Source organism: Mytilus edulis, chromosome 7 (genome assembly GCF_963676685.1).
Source record: "Mytilus edulis chromosome 7, xbMytEdul2.2, whole genome shotgun sequence".
Lineage (NCBI taxonomy): Eukaryota > Metazoa > Mollusca > Bivalvia > Mytilida > Mytilidae > Mytilus > Mytilus edulis.
The window spans coordinates 65,488,756-65,508,421 of record NC_092350.1 but is presented as its reverse complement, the minus strand read 5'-3'; the positions used below and the strand labels follow the sequence as shown (position 1 = coordinate 65,508,421).

General features: G+C 33.4%; 2 protein-coding genes across 2 annotated transcripts in view; both read right to left on the bottom strand.

The window, feature by feature from the left end:
• Window positions 1-635: 635 nt before the first annotated feature.
• Window positions 636-3,842, bottom strand: LOC139483336 (uncharacterized). The gene is made up of 2 exons (XM_071267360.1): window positions 3,549-3,842; window positions 636-3,266 (listed from the first exon to the last, which is right to left on the bottom strand). The coding sequence occupies exons 1-2, from the start codon at window positions 3,840-3,842 to the stop codon at window positions 636-638; spliced, it is 2,925 nt and encodes a 974-aa protein (XP_071123461.1).
• Window positions 3,843-18,857: 15,015 nt separating this feature from the next.
• Window positions 18,858-19,666, bottom strand: part of LOC139482002 (golgin subfamily A member 6-like protein 6) — a 36,684-nt gene continuing 35,875 nt past the window's right edge. Inside the window, exon 14 of the mRNA XM_071265635.1 lies at window positions 18,858-19,554. Coding sequence (XP_071121736.1) covers window positions 19,448-19,554 — 107 coding nt within the window. The 3' untranslated portion in view covers window positions 18,858-19,447. The remainder of the gene's footprint in view (window positions 19,555-19,666) is intronic.

The following is a 19,666-nucleotide window of genomic DNA, read 5'->3' as shown; positions in this document are numbered from 1 at the left end:
GTCTTCAGTGATTTTACAGTCCTAACTTCTGGGTCACCTAATTGTAACTCGTTTTTAACCTCGAGCGTTTCAATTTCTCTTGGCACAAAAACGACGGAACCTTTAACCAATTTGAGTTTGAAATTCCAGAAGCTGATAGACCTCGCGATGCATGATCTGCAGGATTATTCTCAGTCTTAACATAGAACCATTGATCTGGTGTCGTGATATCTCGAATGATTTGAACACGGTTTGCTACGAACACATGAAAACGACGTGCCTCATTGTTTATGTAACCTAATACTACTTGTGAATCGGTCCAAAAATATTCACGGTCTATCTTAAGATCAAGTTCCTCTCTTAGAAATGAGCTCATTTTCACGGATACAACGGCCGCAGTTAATTCTAATCTCGGTATTGTAACTATTTTCACTGGAGTAACTCTAGCCTTTGCAATAAGTAAGGAACAGTGAACATTGTCATCAGTTATGTATCTAATATAGGAGCATTGTCCATGTCCGGCATTACTTGCATCTGAAAAGTGATGCAGTTCAATAGTTGTTGAGTCTCCAAAGTCGACTGGTTTCAAACATCTCGGGATTTGAACATTACGCAGATTCTGAATGTCATTTATCCAGCTTTCCCATTCTAAACACTTAAGTGTTTGGAAGGGGGTCGTCACATCCAATACCCTGTTGACACATGCCCTGTAGTATTCTCTTTCCCTTTAATGTAAACGGTGAAAGGAATCCTAAAGGGTCGAATACTGACGCTACTATTGACAGTATGTTTCGTCTTATAGGCTCTACGTCTTTAACTTTTACTTGAAACTTGAATGTGTCGTCAATTGTACACCACTGCACACCAAGTGCTCGTTCCATGTGCGACTGTACTTGCTTCAAATATAGACCTAAGTTTTGTGCATTCACAGCTCTTTCCGACAAAGGTATAGATTCCATCACGTTTTTGTTATTGGAGATAAACTTATGTAACCTTAGTCCACCTGTGGCGCAAATTTGTTGTACATCACCTATGAGTTGTATAGCCTTAAACTCCGTCTCAACACTCGTTAATCCATCGTCCACATAGAAATTACGTTGGACAAACTCAGATGCCTCTAAAAATTGTTCCTCGTTTGTTTTAGCTAAATACTTCAAACCATAGTTTGCACAGCCCGGTGATGACGCAGCTCCAAATAGATGTTTAGTCATTTGATACTCTAACGGTTTGTCACTAGATTTCAAGTCACCGTTCTCCCACCATAAGAATATCAGGAAGTCTCGGTCATATTCTGATACAGAGAATTGATGAAACATTTTTTCAACGTCGCACATAATTGCAATAGGGTGCGTTCTAAACCGACATAGGACTCCAGCAAGCCCATTTGTGAGGTCTGGACCTGTGAGTAAATATTCGTTAAGAGATTGGCCACGGTACCTTGCCGAACAGTCGAACACAACTCTTAATTTATCTGGCTTCTTAGAATGAAACACGCCATGATGAGGGATATACCAAGTGTTACCATCTTTACCTTCTGTTGTTACTAGCTCAGCATCTCCTCGCGTGAGCATTTCGTTCATGTAAACCTTGTATTGTTCATGATATTTCTGATCATTTGTGAGCCTGCGTTTTAAGTGATTCAACCTAAGTTCTGCAAGTTTCTTGTTGTTTTCCATTTTAGGTCGTTCTCTGAATGGAAGTGGCATTTCAAGATGTCCATCATTACGTTTTCGTATATTATCGTCCATAATGGAGAGAAAGGTAATGTCTTCTTGAGATACCTTTTTGAGCTGACTTTTGTCATGAGCAAAGTCCCCTTCAAGAGAGTTTACCAAATCCTTCATAACAAGAGGAGGTAACTCGGTTACAGCTGTACGATGACTTATGCCTTTCACGTCACTAACATCAAGTGCTGAGCTAGTGTAGCCGACAATACTCCATCCAAGACTAGTTTGAACAGCACATGGTTCATTCTCATTTCCTGTTACAATTTTCGTCGGGGCTAAAGCAGCAGGGCAGTTGTAACCCAATAGAAGTCCGATGTCACACGACTGTAACGGCGGAATTTCATGAGCTATTTCTTGAAGATGATGCCATTGTCTTGCAGTTTCATTAGTAGGAATATGCGCACGTTCTACAGGAATGAATCCTCGAGTATAAGCACAGTTTATATTAAGCCGTTCTGGTGAGGAGAAGCTACGGACGGTTAGACCAATTATCCTCTTACTTTCGATAAAGGTTTGTTGCGAAGTCATTGTCGATAATCTAAGTCTGATAGGTTCACACGGTATATGCAGTGATGCAGCTGTATCATCTAGAATGAAAGTTGTATCGCTCTGAGTGTCTAGTAATGAATATGTAAGAATCTCTCTAGAGGGCTTATCTTTGTGAGACACCCACACAGGAACAATCATGGATGTACTCTGGACGTTATTCTGACTAACCCTTAAAGAGCTTGCTGGTTTTAACTCTATATTGTTCACAGCATTTGAATCTGGCACGTTTGATGTCTGTTGCCTAACAGGAGGGCGTTCTTCATGCAAGCATGATGGATCCTTGCCTTTACAAGTATTACAGATATGTTTCCTTTTACAGTCTTTGTTCAAGTGGCCTTTACGTAAGCATCCATAGCACAAATTGTTTTCAGGCACGAATAATCTTTTATTTGTTATTGAAATAGACAGGAACCTTTCACATTTAAAGATATAATGTCCAACCTTCTTGCAGTATTCACAAACTAATGTTTTATTTGCAGATGTGTCGTTGTTAGGCCTGGTGTCATTTGAGGCTGATGTAGCAAAAACCTTCACTTTGGTGTTTGTTCTTGGGTCTCTTGAAATCTTGCGTTCCTTGTCATTTAAAGCATAAAGTGATGATATTGGATTGCAGGCAACCTTTGCCTCTTTGACAACAAAATTTACGAATTTGTCAAAGGAGGGATATGTAGCACTTATATCAAGGCTTTGAGTTACTTCTCGATTCCATCTTAAAGATGCCCAGTCTGGAAGTTTTTGGTTTTCAGTACAGTCATTTAAAATACTTAAACTTGGAAAATGAGGTATTGCATCTCTACACCCTTGCAAAAAGTCACCAATGTCTCTAAGAGCTATAGGATCCTTAGGTGCTATTTTAGGCCAGGATGCTAATTTGTCTCGGAAGGCCTTCTGCATTATAAAAGGATATCCGTACCTTTCCTCCAGAACCTTTCTGGCATTGTAATAAGCAGTCTGACTATTATTATAAAAGTATCCCTCTAATGCCTTTCTAGCGGCTCCACCAACATATTTCTTTAAATAAAAGATCTTCTCTGTTGTAGGAATACCTTAACGTTCAATGAGCACTTCAAATGATGTCTTCCATTCCATATACTGTAAAGGATCGCCATTAAATACGTTTGGCTCTGGCACTGGCAGACGATTAAGATTCACAGTTTCTGTCACTGCCTTCACAAGTGTAATACTGTCATTAGTATCCTTTGAGGTATTATCAAGTGGCTTGGAGTTGAAAAAGGCCTACGCGGCATCGCCTGGTTGAGCATTTTGTTGGTTTGGTTTGTCAAAACTAGATACGACATTAAACGGGTCCATGCCTGCAGCAGGAGAAGCTGGTTTTTGATTCATGGGTGTTTCCAGGTCCTGTTTCATATTGTTTAAGGTATTATCAATATCTGTAATAAGCGTCTTTTTGTGGTTTTGAACCAGTGTGTTCACTTGAGAGTATGCGTTAAGACGTGCATGAGCAACTTCTAATTCTCTGCGAGTTTCAAGTCTCTTAAGTTCGTTTTGATGTGCTTCCACTGCCAATTTCTGTTCATACTCAAGTCGAGAAAGTCTTTCTTTCTTAATCTGTTCTTTCTTTAACATATTGAGCTCTATCTGTTTAGCAGCAAACTCTGCTGAAGCTTCCACTAATTTTTTCAGAAAGTTTTGATTGAGTTGAACCAGCATCTGATTTACTGAAAATTGATCCGGCGTATGCAGCATTTTTTATGTCCCTCAGACGTGCGGTTTCACGTTCGGCATCGAAACTGTCAATTTCATATATTCTCTCGCTTATTATTCTTAACATGTCTGCAGAAACTGCGCTGCAAGCATCTACCTTCCTTACCGTCTCTTGTGATAGGGTTCCTATTGAACGTAATTCCTTAAAGTGTTTGATAACAGATTCTTCATGTGTCTTTACTCTATCGATTAGTTCTTGTAATTTATCTTCCTCACATACGCCTTTCAGAACATTTCTAACTTCTCTGATCATTTGTCTCCACTTATCGAAAGTACTAAACAATTTATTTTCTCTCTTTTCTAGCTCTTCTGATTTATATTGAACCATCTTTTCAGTTGGTTGACTTATTCTATCTGAACGTTTAGGCAAGTCATCTCGAGTGACCGCTTCGGGCTTTCCTTCTGATGCCTTTACTGTTTCGACTGATGTATCACTATGACTCATGATTATGGATGGCACAAACTTTCTAGGTAGTGAGATTTATTTGTCACATATAGATCTTCTTGAGTCAAGTTCTTACTGTAGCTGTTTATGCTTTCAATCAATTAAAGTTCGAAGACGGGTTTAAGTTTGTATAAATTTTATTCAATCGTTGACGTTCCAAATCAAACCAAACCGTAAGAACTGAAACATACAATAATAACATTGTATAAGTAAATTTCACACAAAACAATGCATACACATTACAAATGTGTAACCCATTCAAAATATATTATCCGTTAAACATTATTAATGTTGATTATATCAAATAAATTGAGTACAGTGTTGCCTCATTGTTGACTATGAGTATTCATATTGTTTTATGTATCTAATTGTTCAAAAGGTACATGTAACAGATGCTGAGTATACAAATTATTGCAAAGTGTGTCCTTATTTTAAATGATGAGTATACTTGCAAAAAGAACCATAACTCTTGATGGATTTTAACATACCGACTGAGAAATAAATACTATCATGCACCATTCTAAATTAAAAACAGCACTAAAATATTTAAAGTTACTTTTCTTATCCTTCATTTTAATCTTTACACAATCACTTCCAATCATGTAAAATTTGTTTATAGCATATACAAATGTTGACGCATATATATATTTAACTGTCTGTGAATATATTGTTCTAAATTTCATTCAACAATATAAGAGATATTCCATTCAATTTCTATATATATTTTATTAAAAATTGGGCGAGAACATGTAGGGTGCGAACAGACGTGAGGGGCGAAAATGTGAGGTGCGAACGTGTAGGGTGCGAAATTGTATTGGGCGCGAACGGACCTGATACCCTAGGAGTGCGTTGTTTTCAAAAGCGAAAGTAAACATGGTAAATACGTTTCGTGAAATATCCTTGCGTTAACGTTACAGAACCTTGAGAAAAATGATGAATCACTAATAAAATATTGTAAGAAAGAATATTTACCTTGTAACTTATTTAAGAACATAAACAACTAGTTTAAACCTTGGCGTTTGGTGCCATGCCTTGTAAAACAAGCAATGCGCATGTGCGATATTACAAACTAGAAAAGGATAATTTTTGGCGGTAAATTCAAATGTTAAATAATTACTTTCAAAAATGCTATTTAACATTTATAAAATAGAAAAGAAAAAATGCAAACAGTTACAATTAAACCGCGGAACACCTTGCGGCCAAAATACGAAGGGTAAAATATCCCCATTTTAAAACTACATGAAGAAAAATGTTTTTTGTACATGATAATTCATATATGGGTGTATAATATTTGAAGATGGTACAAAAAAAAAAACAAGGCTTAATGAAAGTTTGAAAAACAAAAGTATTTCATATCACCAGAAGAAGAAAATATATTCGCTGACTGCCGAACAACTTTTAAGCATACGCTTCACAAAAAAAAATTTCCAGAAATATCGCATCAAAATGTTGTTTGTATTAAGTCTGAGAGTACTTAAATATTTAGTAGTCGTAATTCGTTAAGTAGAAGTCAATTTGAGAAAGACGGATATTGGTAAATCGACCTTTTTAGCTCACCTGGGCCAAGTGAGCTTTTCTCATCACTTGGCGTCCGTCGTCGTCCGTCGTCGTCCGTCGTCATTAACTTTTACAAAAATCTTCTCCTCTGAATCTACTGGGCCAAATTAAACCAAACTTGGCCACAATCATTATTGGGGTATCTAGTTTAAAAATGTGTCCGGTGACCTGGCCAACCAACCAGATGACCGCCATGACTAAAAATAGAACATAGGGGTAAAATGCAGTTTTTGGCTTATAACTCAAAAACCAAAGCATTTAGAGCAAATCTGACAGGGATAAAATTGTTTATCAGGTCAAGATCTATCTGGCCAGAAATTTTCAGATGAATCGGACAACCCGTTGTTGGGTTGCTGCCCCTAAATTGTTAATTTTAAGGAAATTTTACTGTTTTTGGTTATTATCTTGAATACTTTTATAGATAGAGATAAACTGTAAACAGCAATAATGTTCAGCAAAGTAAGATGTACACATAAGTCAACATGACCGAAATGGTCAATTGACCCTATTAGCAGTTATTGCCCTTTATAGTTAATTTTTTATTATTTTTCGTAAATCTTAGTTATCTCTTACAAAATCTTCTCCTCTGAAACTACTGGGCAAAATTTAACCAAACTTAACCACAATCATCAATGGGGTATCTAGTTTAAATAATGTGTTCGGTAACCCGGCCAACCAACCAAGATGGCAGCCATGGCTAAAAATAAAACACAGGTGTAAAATGTATATTTTGGCTTATATCTTTAAAACCAAAGCATTTAGAGGAAATCTGACAAGGGGTAAAATTGTTTATCAGGTTAAGATCTATCTGCCCTGAAATTTTCAGACTAATCGGACAACCCGTTGTTGGTTTGCTGCCCATAAATTGGTTATTTTAGGGAAATTTTGCTGTTTTTGGTTGTTATCTGGAATATTATTATAGATAGAGATAATTTTTAAACAGCAATAATGTTCAGCAAAGTAAGATTTACAAATAAGTCAACATGACCAAAATGGTCAGTTGACACCTTTAGGAGTAATTGCCCTTTATTGTCATTTTTTAACTATTTTTCGTAAATCTAAGTCATCTTTTACAAAAATCTACTTGATCCAAACTTGGCCACAATCATCATTGGGGTGTCTAATTTAAGAAATGTGTCCGGTGACCCGGCCAACCAACCAAGATGGTCACCATGGATAAAAATAAAACATAGGGGTAAAATGCAGTTTTTGGCTTTTAACTCAAGAAACAAAGCATTAAGAGGAAATCTGACAGTGGGTAAAATTGTTTATCAGGTCAAGATCTATCTGGCCAGAAATTTTCAGATGAATCGGACAACCCGGTGTTGGGTTACTGTCCCTGAATTGGTAATTTTAGGGAAATTTTGCTGTTTTTGGTTATTATCTTGAATATTATTATAGATAGAGGTAAACTGTAAACAGCAATAATATTCAGAAAAGTAAGATTTACAAATAAGTTATCATGACTAAAATGGTCAGTTGACCCCTTTAGGAGTTATTGCCCTTTATAGTCCGTTTTTAACCATTTTTCGTAAATCTTAGCAATCTTTTACAAAAATCTTCTCCTCTGAATCTACTGGGCCACATTATTCCAAACTTTATCAAAATCATCTTTGGGGTATCTAGTTTAAAAAATGTGTCCAATGACCCGGCCATCCAACCAAGGTCGCCGCCACGGCTAAAAATAGAACAAAGTAGTAAATGCAGTTTTTGGCTTTTGACTCAAAAAACAAAGCATTTAGAGGAAATCTGACAATCAGTAAAATTGTTTATCAGGTCATCATCTATCTGCTCTGAAATTTTCAGATGGATCGAACAACCCGTTGTTAGGTTGCTGCACCTGAATTGGTAATTTTATGGAAATTTTGCTGTTTTGGTTATTATCTTGAATACTATTATAGATAGAGATAAAATGTAAGCTGCACTAATGTTCAGCAAAGTAAGATGTACAAATAAGTCAACATGACCAAAATAGTCAATTGACCCCCTAAGGAGTTATTGTCCTTTATAGTCAATTTTTAACCATTTTTCATAAAAATTTTACTAACATTTTCTACTGAAACTACTGGGCCAAGTTCATTATAGATAGAAATAATTGTAAGCAGCAAGAATGTTCAGTAAAATAAGATGTACAAATACATCACGATCACCAAAACACAATTTTGTCACGAATCCGTCTGTGTCCTTTGGTTAATATTTACATAGACCAAGCTTAAGGTGAGCGACACAGGCTCTTTAGAGCCTCTAGTTGTATGTAATACCTCGACATCTCGCACCCGCCATGTGTACGTGAGAAGACATGGAAGGTAGGTGTTATTTTTATACCGACTTCCTCACCAAATTGCTTTGGGTTCAAGTTATTGAGTAGTACTATTTCCTAAACGTGCTTTGCCTAATGTCATCATTGAGAAAAACATATTTTCCGGGGGTATGTTCTTTACTGAGGAACAAAAACAATCAGATCACCTGAAATTTTGGAATGTTTTTTTCAATATTGCTTCGCTGCATACTGTTGGTCCATGTACATTAATATAAATCAGGAGCCTCTAATTCAGTGGTTGTCGTTTGTTTATGTGTTACATATTTGTTTTTCGTTCATTTTTTTTACATAAATAAGGCCGTTAGTTTTCTCGTTTGAATTGCTTTACATTGTCTTATCGGGGCCTATTATAGCTGACTATGCGGTATGGGCTTTGCTCATTGTTGAAGGACGTACAATGACCTATAGTTGTTAATGTCTGTGTAATTTTTGGTCTTTTGTGGATAGTTGTCTCATTGGCAATCATACCACATCTTCTTTTTTATATGACTTTTTTTTGTATCATTCTTTTGGTATCATGTTTATTATTCTTGAAAAAATGTATATATGCTTTCAGTGTATTCAACTAGGTAGCTCAGGGGTCCGAAGATCTCTAGGAGAAGGTCTTAGGTTCAAATCCTAACTTAGTTACACTGAAACAGTTAAATACTATAATCATGATAATTGGAATCTAAACATGTTGAACATGTATTCGTCAATTAATATTTTGCCTACTTGAATCTATCTCATGTGAATGATCAATGTACACTAACATACATAGCCAATATCAATATGATTTACACAAGTTTTCACATTGTAACTTGAACTGATATTTTATACATGTATCAATAGAAAACCTGACAACTTATACATGCTAATTGATAATCATAGAAAACCAAGTAAGGTGAACATTAAATTAATGTATTGATATCACTTTAATTTCAGATTTGATTTCAGAGTTCAGATTTGAACAAAGTATTTTAAATTATCAGTTTTTATACTGATGCATAAATGAAATATAGAATACTAGTATAGTAAACTCCAATGTTCATGAATGATTTCGGTTTTAGTTATCACTATCATTATCACTGTCAATAATACAAGTACGTTTTCGTTTGTTCACTTTGTTCAAGTTGTTCTTATTAGAGGGTTGCTGATCGGATGATGTTCCATTGTTAAAAGTAAAGTTAAAATTTCCACCATGAAAGGTTTCATTTGTAAAAAGACCAGTCATTGCAGGATGCACGTTAGGAAAATTAAATTCCCATGATAGATCGACTGATTACTGTTACTGTTAATAATAATTTCTGCTAACTGAGACTGTGTTATTGTTTCTACAGGTTTAGTAATAGTATGTGTTTTACTGTTTGATATTTTTGGATTATTTTTTGATAACATTAATGAAGTCTTTTTCTGCTGCTCTAAGCTAGTTTTTGAATATGATAAGAGACTGTTCACAATTTCAGTGTCCTGAACTGTTGCATCTTTTTGTTTTTGTATACTAGTAGACCCTTTCCTTGCACTGTGACCTGTGAGCCTCTTGTCCTTATTAGTCAGTGCTTCAGTTGCCATACTTTTGATTATTTTTTAAATTGATTTTGTACCGAGCCTTTGACCTTTGTACCACAGTAATTTTGAGCCATAATTATCGTCTTGGAATGTTGTGGCTTGTATATAAAATGGGGAATCATCTTTTTTTCATTGTTTCTGGTCTTTTCTGTCTATAAAGTTTGTATGCGAATAATGGACATCTAGAGTGGTCATTTTTATTCTCCATTGCAATGGGTTCTGACTTCCGTAAATTGGAAAGATTGTCACCCTGCCTTGTTTTTGTTTGTCGTTCGCGACAATACTGGAGATATTCAATTTTTCTGGTATCATTATGTTTAGTTTTCAAATATGATTGAAAGATGTTGAGATCAGATTTGGTTTTTCTGCAGGTATTTTTGCTTTCTTGTTCTTTTATGAATGATTCTAATTCAGCGTCTGTCACATCTCTGAATCTTTGATGGTCTGTTGATGTAGTGGTTGCTTGTTTTTTGTTTACATTTTTTGCTGCGATATCTTCAATTTCTTTTTCTGAGTGTGCATTTTCATCTTGTTGTTTTTGTGTAATTTGATTGGATTGGATGTTTACCGGGAGATTTTTATACCGCTCAATTGATCTAGGTTTTGAAAAGTCCCAATAATTACAACATGGGCTATCCATTTTACTTGAGAGTTTATTTGTGTCTTCTTTTGATTCCCATATTGCTTCATCATCAGTTTGACTTTGACTCTCATGTGCGGAATTTCGCCCTAATTGATGTAAAAAATGTCTGTTTGATTGGTCTTCAAAAGCATCATCTTTGTCAGGAGCAATTTTGTATGTTTGTTTTGTTTTATTTTAGCATACGAAAATAAGACCTTAGACTTGTCAGAAAGGAGTTGTTGTATTGCTGTAGATTTTTTTTGGGCCATTTTTTTATTTGAAATGAAACGTTCAATCAAGAGTGTATATAACATGTGCATTTAATTAATCAATTTTTATTATTAATTTTACTGTGAATTTGATATTCACTATACGTTTTTTTAATAATTTAAACTGCCACCCCCGCATTGTTGACAATTGTGTCGATAGATTGATCTCGATACAGGTCAGATCAATAGTTCAAATCAGGTCAAATAGTTCAGTTTTGAAAAAAGTAGTCCCGGCAGAACTTATCAAGACTGCCGTCGACACCGTTTTATCAACATCTCGTTTTAGAATGTAAAGTTATTTTAGGAAAAAAGAAATGGTCAATTGTAAAATAAGTACTGCAAATGTAATTTGTTTATTAAAAGAATATATTTGGTGACTTATCACCATTACAATACAAGGCAATATGTTGGGAGAATTTGTTGATAAGTCCTGCTCACTTGATAATGTCTCCTCACTTGCACGTGCTAACTGGACACGAGTTTTACGGATATGTTGAGGAAGCTGATATAGCGGTAGGGAAGGATGACAAATTGGAATAGCTTGTTTTGAAAAACAATGTTGTGTTAAATAATAAAATTGATGAAGATAGTGTTGACATTGTTGAATTTAATAAACAGTTTAGTCTTGCTCAAAATTGTAAATGAAGTAACAGCACAGTGAACTTTTAAAACAGCATGTGTTAAATTGTAATACCGGTCACTGGAGCAAAACGGGCGTTAATTGTGGAAGAGCAGCACATGTCAAACGAAAATATTGAAGCGTGGTTACGATTCTGTAAAGGGATTATCGTGCTTTCATGCACCGTGACGTACAAAAAAAATTCTTGCAATAAATTAACATGTATTCTGTATATATGAGAAAAATTTAAGTCTGCGATGACGATGGATAGGTTTAAGTTTAACTACCTTGACAGGCTATCAGTCGGCATTCTCTTACGCCTTTTAATGCATTTCAAAAAAACTTATATTTACGGGCATTTAATACAATTCGTCCAACCAAATTAAAATGGACAAAAACACTGTAAAAAAATCAAAAATTGAAAAGAAACAATTCTGCATTGTTGCTCTCATATAATTTAATTAACTATATTTTAGCGATGATTTCTAAATGAAATCAAACTATCGTATAAATAAAATATTTCATCTAGGTGTTCTCGTCGAAGTCCGCGTTACATATTAAAATGAATTTCATTGATTGGAACGTTTGCAAACTTTCAATCCAGGTGCTCTAATCGAAGTCCGCGTTCATGTTTCAATTCAATACACAATATACACTGGTGGTAAGCGGATGGTCGTAACTAAAAGTTACGACCATCCGGAGATGGGAGACAACTCTAGGCATAAGTTTTTCTTTTCCGATTTTTGTGCACTAAAAGGTTCATTTGAACCAAACCGCTTGTCTCGTACATACTATTCGACAGTCCGGTGATAATAAAACCAAATTTGATGGTCGTAACTAAAAAAACAAAATATTGAGGATGGTCGTAACTTAAATTTGTGATGGTCGTAACTCTGTTTTAAATAAGACCGAATAAGGCAAGTCAAGAGTTTTAAACGTGTCTTTTATTATATGCATACTAGTATTTCATATGATGTACTTCTGAAGATTTTTTTTTTCATTTTTTACATACAATGTAAAATAAAGCAATTTCAATGCGTGTAACACTTATCAATTCAGAAATTTTAAAAGTTTTCAAATATTAGTTTTGGGGAATTTTGATTAAAGTTCGATTTAAAATTCCAAATTTTTCAAATGTAACCGAACCAGTGAAGAGTTCTAAACGTGTCTTCTGTTATATGAATATATCATATATCATATTATATATTTGTGAAATTGTTTTCACCAAATAATAAAAACTAGATGGAGAGAGGGATACCTGTAAAGAAGAAAATTGGAACGAATCGAACGAAACGATACAAAATGAAATGAACAGTCATATATTCTTAAAATATAATGTATAAAATTAATAAAGAGGCAACTAGTTGAATTAATGTAAGCGGTTAAATTCATAAACAATGTAAATTTCTCAAAAGTGGAGAAATCATTTTAAAACAAGAAACACATCTCTGGTTATGATCATTCTTTGTTAGAAATAAAAAGCACAAAATGTATCAAATACATGTAATTGTTTTAATTACAAAATAAATGAGTTTAAGAAACAAATTAACAAATTGGACATCACATGAAATAGCAGTATCCTAATTTTTTTTCCGATTGGAATTCGCATCTATTGCAAACATAAACTTTTTGAGGATGTACTTACTAGTTGATTTTTTTAAATCTTCAATTGAAGAATGATACATTAAGTCGAAAGAGTATTAATAAGGAGTCAAAATAAGCTTAACATATTGATAGGTTATGAAGGTCGTTATCGAGACTAGAGCATACCCGCGAATTCGCAGGTCCGTACCTGAGTTTTAAAAAGAACATACGCTTTATTTTTAGCCTGGATGCTTAGACGTCATATTGTTGTTTGGTGAAATCAAGCTGATAATCAGGTGCACAGTAATGCCCAATGACGAAGTCCATGAGTAGCTTGTAGCCATTCATACAATGTAAACATATAACTTACACATGATTTTCAACCTGCATACCGGGATTTAAATGTAATAATTGCCGCAGTACATTTAGTTTGACCTAAGTCTTTGTAACATTATCCTGGCTACAAACAAGTATTTCATTTTACTCTTAAATTCAGTGCATGTAGCAGTGTAAAATATATATCAACAATTTTCCTACTTTCGAAGTTAACACAATGATCATTGCGACACCATGGATTCAGTTTTCATTCCGTACCAATACTTAGAACTAATATCAATACTATACAGCAATATATAATCGTTATGTAATCGATAAAAAATTACGACAACACGTAATAAAATCCTGGGTTGAGTTCAGTATCGTAGCGGCTACGTAGCTGCTATCAATATCTATGTAACAACTAGTCTATAGCTGCATGTTCAATCGTCAAGATCTACGTAGCACTACGTAGCAGCTACGATATTGAACTCAACCCTGACTCAGAAGTGCATTTGTGGATTTTATTTCCTCATGAACGACCAAAAGACGAATATTTGAAGGCCAATAGTTTATAAGACAATAACAATTAAAAAAGTCAAGGGGTAAACAAAGACCCAAAAACTCTAAGACATAAGAGCTGCAATAAATGATTTAAAGATGATTGTTCAGACTGTACGTTTAATAATTTCATCTGCCGACATGATTGCAGATAAAAAAAAAAGTCGTGAATAAAAAATACTAAAAACAAATATAAGGGAATACACGTGCATTTAATAATTTAATGCCTTAACGTACAGTAAAAAATATATCAATTCTCAACCCTAACATACTTTTTGGCTTAATGCGAGTTGATTAAATTGATGCACTTAATAAATTTGTAAAATCAAAGTTACAAAGGGGTAGTGAAAAGTTCATTATACCAGAAATGAGCATTTTAGATGTAAATATGTATTTAAAAAAACTTGACAAGTCGAAAGCAACTGGTTTAGATGATGTCGGACCAATTATTTTGAGTATGTGCAGCAATGTCATTTTACCAGCTTTGACATATATCTAAACATCAATTATGGTAAATTTCCAAGTATTTTTAAAACTGCAAGAGTATGCCCAATTTTTAAAAGTGGCAATGCCTGTAATCCTGATAATTATAGACCAATAGCAGTTTTGGCTTGTCTATCTAAAATCATAGAACGACATATAGCTAATAGTTTGTATATATTTTTAAATAGTAATGACCTTCTTAATACTACACAGTCAGGTTTCAGAACTAAACATTCGTATACTACTGCACATACTAAATTAGTAGATGAATGGTTAGCAAAAAAAGATAATGGAGAGATAAATGGAGTTATATTTTTAGATTTAAAGAAAGCTTTTAATCTGGTTAATCATATAATTTTATTGAAAAAAACTTGAATATTATAATGTTTCTAATAGTACACTTGACTGGTTTAAGTCATACTTGTTTGAACGAAGCCAACAAGTTAAGGTCAATAACGTCATGTCTAATACTAAATGCAGAAAAACTGGTGTATCACAAGGTTCTATCCTGGGCCCTTTGTTATTTATTTTATATATCAATGATTTACCACTTAATATAGAACATTCATTAATAGATTTATATCCAGACGATTCTACATTACATTGTAAAGGTAATGATGTAATTCAGTTAGCTTCTAACCTTCAAAATGATATTCATGTAATTGAAAACTGGTGCTCGCAAAATTGTATGAAATTAAATGCCAAAAAAGAGTAAATCAAAGATTATTGGTTCAAAACAATGGCTTTGTTTAACTGGAAACAGTTTTGATATCAATATTTCAAATGAACAAATAGAAAATGTAGATTGTGAAAAACTACTTGGTTTATATATTGACAAAAACTTTAATTGGAGTCAGCAAAAAGATAAAATGTCAATTACTATATCAAATAGAATCAACTTATTACAAAAGATAAGAAAATATTTACCTATGCATATACGTATTATCTATTTTAATGCTTATGTTCTGCCATTATTTGATTATTGTTGCAATATATGGGGAAGTTGTTGTGAGAGTGGAATAGATAAACTTAATAAATTATTAAAGAAATCTGCTAGGGTTATAGTAGAAGCTGACATAATGACATCATCCAGTTTATTGTTTAATAGTTTACACTGGTTAAATGTTGAAAAACGAATTCAATACCAAAAGGCAATACTTGTATTTAAATCAATTAATGGTATGGTTCCTAACTATTTAGAAGAAAATTTTCATTTTACTGATAATCAAAACTATAACTTACGTTCAGCTGATAAAAAACTATTAAATCTTCCAAAACCAAAAACAATTTTTTTAAAGAAAACATTTACATATTCAGGTTATCAAATATGGAACAGTTTACCAAATGAAATCAAAATGAGTGATACACTTGTATCTTTTAAAACAAAATGTTACAAATTTTTCATCAATTGTGCAAATTAATATGCCTTTTCATTATTATTTCCATTATAATTGTATATTGTGTATAATATAACTTTATAATACGGTGTGTACTTATAACTATGTTATTATTATTTTGAGGACTCTCAGGAAGGTTAGTTTTAACTAATGGGATCATCCTCTTGAAATAAAGATTATTTATTTATTTATTTATTTTTATTTATTAGTTTTCACTGTTGCTCCTATAAGATGAGCGTTTGAAATCCATCAGAAATGTGTATGTTTAATAATTCTCTAGCTTGATTTCTGCATATCATTACCAGAGTTACAAATAGTATTGTTTGTAGCAAATCATATATTACATCTGAGTCTATTACCTTAACAATTAAAATACATTAATACAAGTTTGTCTAAATACTCGAGTTACGGTCATCTTTCAAAGTTACGACCATCTTGTGTCGGTTACGACCATCATCCAAAATACTATAGTTGAAGTTACGACCATCACACATTTAAAGTAACGACCATCATGCTTGAATTTTTGAATGACTATTTTACGAAAATTGGAATGTTTTAATGCATCAAATTTGGTTTTAATATCACCGGACTGCCGAATAGTATGTACGAGACAAGCGGTTTGGTTCAAATGAACCTTTTAGTGCACGAAAATCGGAAAAGAAAAACTTATCCTTAGAGTTGTCTCCCATCTCCGGATGGTCGTAACTTTTAGTTACGACCATCCGCTTACCACCAGTGAATATAAAGTCAAACATTGTTAAAAATATCAATTTTAGACTCTATACGATGTCCGAGTAAACAAATAGAATTTAGAAAAACAACACTTTTACAATTCTTCCAACACAACAACTGTAACAATCTTTTTGGCCGATGAAAATTATTGATATATATATTAGAACAAGGATTTGTATACTATGCAATTCATTCCACGAGAAAATAAGTATAAAGTTTCGTAAGTAATTGCAAGGGACCGCACGTTACTTACATGCCACGAGTTTTCACAGCACTTTGCAATTTTTGAAACGCATATGTGTCAAAAAAAGAACTACTGCATTTGAGCAATTTAAAATTGTTATACATCTAACTATTTTATTTTCAACAGATCCACAAGTTTTGCATTTTTAAACCGTACATTTACATTTTAATGTTTTTATTTAAAATCATATATTGTTTATTCATATTAAAAAAAAATGGAAAACAACACGTTTAACAATTTATTGCGTCCGAAGCGCTTTTCTGGATTTACCTTCATCAGGAACGCTCAAAGACACACATTTGAAATCCGAAGATGGATAAGTACCGAAATCGTTGAAGAGCTATATATGTCAAAAATGCCTACAATACAGACCGAAATTGTGAAGCATGTGACTTTACTAAGAATATACGCATTTGACTAAAGTCGATAACGTTTGAAACAAAAAACGATAGATACATCGAGGTCGTTTTACTTGAGTGATTTACCTGTACAAAGCTCGGGTCTCATCAATGTTTAAAAACGAATTAATGCCAGTTTGAAATAGTTTAATGGGGTCGTGGCCTATTTGTTTGACGCATCTTACCAACATCTTGATTTAAATTGATTGACCGCAAAAGAATCTATTTGACTGGCGTTAAAATAAATTGATATGAATTGAAATGAATTAAAAAAAAAATTGAATTTTTGTCTTTAATTTATCAAATGATGATTAAATAGCGTTAATGCGTTTTTGTCCGTTGAAGTTAAATTCGGGTTACTAGGTAGGTAGGTTGATATGTTGTTTATTGGTGTTTTTCGACACAATAATTGACTACGATTCTGAATTGTATGCATAGCTGTACATATTTTAGTCAAGTCTATGAAAACACTGCGGCTGGTTTCGGTGTGTTTTCTAAAGACAAAAACATTGGGTCAATACGTCAATTTGTAAACATTTATCCGTTTTCATCTGTATGTTTATACGATTACCTCAAATGACACCAATTAACAACTGTCATAGTCTAAATGCAGATATTAAAAATTGAAAGAGCTGCTTTGTTCAATCTGAAACCAATATTGATAACAAAAATAGTGTGGTATATGATTCAAAGACCTTTTAAAACGTTTATGCCAATCCATCAACCATCTTGTTTCCATCATTGTCGTAGAAATAATTCATAAACGAGATTATGTGACACATATGTATCCCTTGGATATATGAAAATCTTGATATAGATAACCATCACCTTCATACACCAGTCCATCTGAGGATAAGTCACTGCTTGACTGTAGGCTTTTTTGTTTGTTCATTAAGCAAGGGTACAAATCCAGGATTTGTCTTCGCTTCATCGATTTATAACTATTGAAACTGCGTTGTACAGCTGTTGCCATTACAGACATACAGCTTGTTGTCACACTGAAAGGCAAAATGTGTGGTATAAGATTGGATACTTCTTTATCTTACCTCCTATACATTTCTAGGAATATGATTGGTTAAAAGCGTCCGCGTGAAAATCGTGTATTTAGGATATTAGGTTAGTAGGGAGGCGGGGCTTATCTCATACACGGTTAGTAGTGGTGTTACGTCCCTTTATAAAAACAAAACGGTACTGAGAAAAAATCCTAGAAGTTTCAACAGACGAAGAAATTGATGATTAAGATTGTAATAAATTCATAAAACACATTTAAACCTTACAAGTTGTTATTGTTGGTATCTGTTTTTGTAGGATCAATGGACGTATATATAGTTTCTTAATGCTAACAGTATTGAAGACTTGCTCATTTTGATAGGTCACTAGTCTAAATTTCACACGTTAAGATAGTCGGTAAGATAAATTCGTTACATAGTGTGCTAGTGACATAATACGGTATATATGGGGTCAGTAAATTCCATATGAGGATTTGAGCTTAGCTCTCATCCCATATGGAATTTACTGACCCCATATATACCGTATTAGGTCACTAGCACACTATGTAACTAATAATCTTCCTCCACGACCAAATATGATGTTCGGAACATATTTCTCAATAAATACAAAAGAGTTTATATGGATTTTTACAACAAATTGTGTTTTGTTTTATCCCCGTTTCGTTTACTGTTGCAAAAACGCAATTGTTTATTTATACAACAGGATGTTTCAAGTTTTATTGTAATCACAAAAAGAAATACCATCACTTCACTCCCATATTTGTGTTCAATCAGAATCACTCTTTATAAAATGATGATAATACTCGGTTTTCCTCTTATCTAATGTAATGTGTAATGATTTCAATTTAGCTATTAAATTGTAGATTCCCAAAAACTATTATATACAACGAATTTGCGTTAGCAATTACAATTATAAAACTGTTACATTCTAATCCCTGTCTTAATTGTCGTCTATTTATTGAACTCAATCTCTATGCCGGAAAATACTATGTTTACTCATGATATTGGCATGTTCAGTTGTGATACAGACCCATGATGTCTATTCAAAAAAGATTTAAAAGTTGTTTTTTTAATAAAATGTGAACAAGCTAAATGTTTGTATTATTATAATGTATTACCCAATGGTCTAATAATAAATTTTCAAATAGAATATTTAAGTAAGTCCTGTAACTTGACATAAAGCAATCAATACATATTAGTTGAAATATAAATTACTACATCGAACTAAAATTAAGAAAAGGAAACTGTCTATACATCCCATACAAAATTAAAAGCACGCAAAAAATCCAATGGCAGTAACATATTACCATGACTATGTTCATAAGTACAAATGTTCGATGGGTTTCAATAATAATTATTATCATTACGGGGGATTAGGTGGATCTGGCGGCGGTGGAGGAAGCCACGCTACTGGATATGCTTCCTGTTCTTCACGTACGTCTAGTACTGTTAATGATGGCTTCATCGCTTCTGTAAGAAACAGAACATTATATGACGAGGAATTTAATTTCAATTGCAAATTAAAATTATATTGTTATTATATAAGTTAATGTTGTCGTTTGATTTGTGACTAGGTACACAT

Bases quoted from the DNA above. Each gene is read 5' to 3' on its own strand.
- LOC139483336 (XM_071267360.1), bottom strand. From the start codon at position 3,842: ATGTTAAAGAAAGAACAGATTAAGAAAGAAAGACTTTCTCGACTTGAG. The intron at 3,267-3,548 runs GTATCTAGTTTT...TTTTATTTAAAG, and splicing joins GCATGGACCCGTTTAATGTC to AAATATGTTGGTGGAGCCGC.